At 29.1% G+C, this 6000-nt stretch overlaps 1 protein-coding gene across 1 annotated transcript in view; it reads left to right on the forward strand.

Annotated features, from left to right (window-relative positions):
- LOC142328388 (uncharacterized) overlaps positions 1 to 5225 on the forward strand; it is a 61118-nt gene extending 55893 nt beyond the window's left edge. Inside the window, exons 13-14 of the mRNA XM_075372096.1 lie at positions 2380 to 2432; positions 4996 to 5225. Coding sequence (XP_075228211.1) covers positions 2380 to 2401 — 22 coding nt within the window. The 3' untranslated portion in view covers positions 2402 to 2432; positions 4996 to 5225. The remainder of the gene's footprint in view (positions 1 to 2379; positions 2433 to 4995) is intronic.
- The last annotated feature ends 775 nt before the right edge of the window (positions 5226 to 6000 follow it).

Raw genomic sequence — 6000 nt, forward strand, 5'->3', positions numbered from 1 at the left:
CATGCAAAATTTGGGTTGTGGAATGTTTTTTAACTTTTGATAATCGATTCCTATGTATTTTTTAGTGCTGAATCTGAAAATAACCTTAATTTTTTCCATCACATCAGGATTTTTCTCAAATTCAAAATTTGTAAAAAATTGAAAAATGTTATATAACAAAGACAAAACATTTTCTCTTTTAATAAACGAATATAATATTTTCACCTTTTTGGCTTATACTATGCATTCTTATAGCTAAGTAGTTAAGTGGCCTGAAAAGGATAAGCAGGGGGGAGTTTGGGTTGAAGATGACAAGATGGGAAAGCTTGGCCAACAGCTTGTGATAAGACTTAACAAGATTAACATATTAACAGCTTTCTGCACCATTCATGCACCGTGCAACTACTATCAGTGCTGTTTCAACCGTCAGCATGCATATATAGAATTTTTTCCATCCTCTGATCAAACATGTTTTTGTCAATGGAAAATGAATTTTCAGGCCATAAAGCAAGCTTTCCGTTTTCAAAATGGCTTTAAGACGCTGCAAAAATTCTACAGATTCTTTATGTTACATTTGTGATGAATTAATGGTGGAAAGGCAAAAAAGAAATATAACAACTTTCTTTCGACAAGTGTACCTCGTGTATTTCAGAGTAAAAATTGGAGATAAAGACAAAATTTGGGCACAACACATATGTATACTACACATGTGTTGAAAGACTTAGACAATGGTCAAAGGTTAAACAAGAAGAGTTCCAGTGGTGGTCAAACAAAAGTATTGTTACTTTTGTTTGACTGATTTTCACAATTTCAATTTGAAGAATCGTGAATCCACTTATGCCATCTGCTTTATACCCGGTTCCTCATGGTTCAGACGTACCAGTGCCAATTCCCCCAGAAAATTTACCTGAAACAGACGGTTCCACAAATGATTTAAATGAAGATAACATCAAAGAGGAGTACGAAGTTGGAGGTAACTGCACCAGAGCTTTATTCACAATCTGAACTAAGAGATTTGGTTTGAGACTTAACATCTGACCAAAGAAAATTCAGAATTGTTTGGTATGAGGCTTAAAAAGAAGAACCTTGTAGCAGTTGGTAGTACCTGTTGGAAATTCTGTCCTGTGAAAAGAGGGTTACAATAATTTGGAATTTTTTCTCTATAAAATTAAATATGACAATCGTAAGTGTATTTCGTGCAGTAATCTCAAAATTATATCGCTGCTCCTAATACAGCAAGGAGTATACAAAGTTTCCTTTTTTTGCGTGAATGGGGGTAGCAGAGACAGAGAAAACCATCAGATAAGGAAAGATTGGGCAAAAAAAACTTCATTAGAATGCGGAACCAAAAATGTGCTTCGAAAAGCTTTTGTAGATCCAAGTTAAGTTCTCCTTCCACCTTTGCATATCAAGTTAGGCTTGATGAAGCATGTGTCAAAGTCTTAACCAAAAGAAGGTAAATGTTTTAAAAATTCCAGTCTTATGAAGCACCAAATTTAAAAGAGGGTGTTTTTACTGGTCCTTGCATTAGAAAACTTCTCAAAAATGGTAACTTTCAGAAACAAGTGGAATTTGCAGAAAAAGAAAAGCCCAGTTAGCCTTTTAAAGACGTAGTAACCAAGTTTCTGGGTGATAAGAAGGACCCAAATTTCAAATCATTCATCGTGAACATGCTGCAAAAGTTCAAAAATTTAGGCTATTCTACGAGCTTGAAGGTTCACTTCCTAAATTTACATGTGGACTATTTTCCTGAAAATCTGGGTGCCGTTAATGAAAAGACGGGTAAGAGATTTCATCAGGATGTGAAAGAAATGGAAAGAAGATATCAAGGAAAATGAACTACTACGATGATGGAAGAATATTGCTGGACGTTACACCAAGATGAACCCTATAGAGAACATAGAAGGAAAACCGCAAAGCACCAGATTGCAAACTCTCCAAAGAAACTTCGACACATGAAATAAAATTATTGTATTTTACAAGATGAAGAATGGGAGTGGTTACCAAAGGCATGACATACCTCATAAAAATTAATTAAATAGATAAAAATAAATTAATTTAAAAATGCTGTATAATGGAAATTAGGCTTATTTTGTGGCAATTTTCAATAGAAATTAAGGGTCAATGACCCCCTACCTGAGGATACCACTCAATTGTTTATTTGTAAGAATGCCGTAGTATTAGCCAAAAAAGTGAATATATTATATTAGTTTATTAAAAAAAAAGTGTATATCTATTTTACTGTATCACATCTTTGCAATTTTGTTTATTTTCAGATTCAACGCTAAAAAAAAATATGTAAGTTAATTATCAAAAACCAAAAAACAACCATCATCACAGGCTTGTGTAATTTTTTTATTTTTTAATTTAATAGTTTTGTTTTTTTATTATTTTACATAGGCAGAAAACAATGTGGAGTTGAACTGCATACTCGTAAATTTTTATGTTGGAAGGTAAGTGGTTGTACAGCACAGCATGGTTGTTTTTAGTTTAATTTTTTTTTTTTTACATAATACATCTAGGAAAGTAAAAGGATGTGAAATAATATGTTAGTAGCTAAATCATTAGTTTCCATAAATCACAAACTTTAAAATCGTTACAAGCCATAGTTTTCTATTAAATTGGTTACTACTACTCTTACTTATTGACTAAACTTTAGTAATTAGAACTCAAATTACAACAAAAATAAAGGGAAAAACTTTAATTATTTTATGTTACTTTTAACTATTTTTATCGTGATAAAATTTGTTTATTATAATTAGTTGAAGATGGCTGATATAACAGTTGTATGCACATTACACTGCTGTAGGAACCATAATAACAAAGTTTTAGATTCGCCTATACAGTTCAGTATTTAATTTTTTTTTTGCCACTTATTCTTAAATAAAGTGTTAACATCAAATGGTAGATTTAGCAAGTAGTCTCATGGGTTGTACGACCATGACTATAAATATACAAAATATATGTGAAACATAATAATATGCGAGATAAAACCCTAAATAAATCTAAAAGTATATATAATCGAACCAAACCTAACCTTCGCTTGCTAATCAAGGTTAGTGAGCAAAGCGAGCATTGGTTAAGTTAACCTCATACACAAAATTTATATATTTTAATTTTATTTTGTATATTTATAGCGGTGGGTGGTGGTGGTGTAATATAGCCCATGATACCCTTGCCAAGTCTATCTTTCAACACAATACTGGCTTTTGTTGTCAGTTTTTATTTATAAAAATGGGATTATTTTCAATTATTGTAATAAGGATAGTTGATATCTGGTATATTGAGAGCTTGAATTGCAAAGAGTGTCAAAAGGAAATAAGAAAAATTTGTTCTAATCATAATGTGGAAGTCTTTCAAGTTGAATAATAATGATGTAATTATTAGATATAGTTTATATCATTCCTTCTTTAGAACTTGCCTTTTGTATATAAATATATAATTCATTAACATATTCACTACTTCGCTAATAAAATGGTAATAGTGTTAATTGAACGATTCTTGAAATTAATATGGTAAGTTTACCTATTTACCCCATCTTTGGGTGGGTTAAATTTCATTTAATATTAGATTTTATTATCACAGTGGTCAATATGTTAATGAATGAATTATTTGAATTTTTTAAAAATTATGTTGTATTAACATACCGACCACCGTGCTGATTAAATTCAAAAAATAACTTATCATCAAAACACAATATCAGAAAAACCTAAAAAATACTAATATCAATAGTCAACTTTCATAGGATCCTGCATCAGTCGCCACATAGTTCTATAATTACATCAAACAAATAACAAAGAAAAAATTAAAAATTTATAAACAAAGAACTAACGACAAAAAAAATTTTGTAACAAAACTCCACTGCTATTACTGAAATGGCAGTGATGCAGGATTCCGCGAAAGTCAAGTATTGGTATTAGTATATTTTAGGTTTTTCAATTGTGACTGAGGATGCAGGATCCTGCGAAAGTATTTGCACATTAAAATTATGGTAAGATATTTTTTACCTCTATATTCTGTACTAGATTGTTTACATTAATACAAAGTAATAATAAGAATCGTGTTCTAAATTTTGCCAGAAGTAATTTATCTAACGTAAATAGCACTTGGAAACTTAGATACTTGAGCTACTAAAACTCAAAACTTATAGAATTTGTGAAAGAAAACAGGTTTTAAGAGATCAAATTTTTTTCAGAGATAAATCACTTTTTCTGAAAAAACACAAAACATAGATTCATTTTATTATCATCAGCGAAATATCATGTTATCAACTAACAAACCGATGGTGATAAGTATTCTAAACTTGTAGTAAGCTAATGCAATGTAACTTTTTTGTTTTCTTTTTTAAATGTGTTTTTTTTTTTTTTAAATAATACATTCTTCATTATGAATTTGCCTTACTATCTTGAAACAAACGACAGTTTTCAGATTTCCCCTTCACAAAATTTGCTTCTTAAACTCACAAATTTATCTCCAGATTTTAACAGCAGGTTAGTTTTTGGCTGTTAAGTTACACCACAAGTCATGGGACAATGATTTTAGCATTCTTTTAAGTTAGGTTATGCATGGCAACTAACACAAATATGACTGGAGTATTATTGCCTATACATGACTGCCAATACAGACTCTGTATGCAATTCTCTGCCAAAGCACAAATCTCTGCCAAAGCTGAAACAAATCTTACAAAAACGTACGTTGTAGAACTGATACAAATTATGTTCTATAAATTAGAAAAGCTGCTTTGACACCATACTTAAATGTACCATAAAGAGAGCTATTTGATTACAAATGTCTGTTCATGTCTAATGCAAAAAAATGAGTATGAAATAAAATTCCATACGAATTTTATTTGGAATTTTATGTCATGTAGTTGCGGCATATCAATCACATAAAGGCATTCACTGAGTTAATGCTTGTCTATGAATATATAGAGTAAGTGTAATTTTTTTAATATGTTATACAATAGTTTGTTAAATTAACCCTTTTGCACTTTTTTTTAATGATGTTTCATTTCAGATAGGAGGCACATGGAAAGGAAGAATTTGTAGACATTATGTTAAATCTTGGATTCTCATGTATATTTGTGTCAAATAAATAAATTACTTGATGAGCATAAGTTGCAATTGTTTTATCTGTGTGTACAAAACTGCATTTTGTATATTAACAGCAATTTTTTTTTAACTAAGAATATGATCTACAAAAATATATAGTTACATAAATTTAATAATTACCTTATATTTATTTATAACATACATAAAATGTATAATTGTTTTATAATAAGATGTAAGATTATGCTTTTTAAGTTAAAGAAATAAATATTATTAGATTTTTAAAAACATTATCTTTCATTTTTATTTTTTAAATGATTTAGTGTTGTAAAATTTCAACATTTTTTAAAATGATTAATGGAAATATTTATTGTATTTTAGTGTAAGTTTATTTAAATCAAAGCCAAAACAATACCGATTGATTTTAATGTTGCCCTCGCTTGCACATATATTTAAAAAGTAATCTTTAATTCAAAAATTTTAAAGCGCAGTTTAATTTTTATTTTAATAAACTTGTTTTATAGCTTTTTACCTAATTTTATTTACTGAACTTATGACAAAAACATTGTGTTCAAATTTTAATGAAAAGTTAAAAAGCATTTTTCCATATGTTGATGTTAATCAGCAGTTGTATTTAGTTGTCTGATTTTTAGAGAATAACAATAAATTAAAAAATTAAATAAAAATATAAATATCTATTCATTTATATGAAACCTGGAAGCAGATAGGAATTGTCCCTCTGTTGCTTCCCTATATACATTATGTGATTTTTAAAAAAAAACTTTTCATAAAGAAAATTAAGTGCAGACCTCCTAAAATAAACAATAAAATTCCAAAATAATTATATAAATATAAAATCAACCAAAATAATAGACTGCACTCAGAGATCCCCCCTCCCCATCACCCCTTCGGTATCACACTCTTGACATATAGATAATAATGTATTTGTTAATTTCCATGAATTAGAAAAATA

This window comes from Lycorma delicatula, chromosome 7, assembly GCF_047948215.1.
Source record: "Lycorma delicatula isolate Av1 chromosome 7, ASM4794821v1, whole genome shotgun sequence".
In the NCBI taxonomy this organism is placed as follows: domain Eukaryota; kingdom Metazoa; phylum Arthropoda; class Insecta; order Hemiptera; family Fulgoridae; genus Lycorma; species Lycorma delicatula.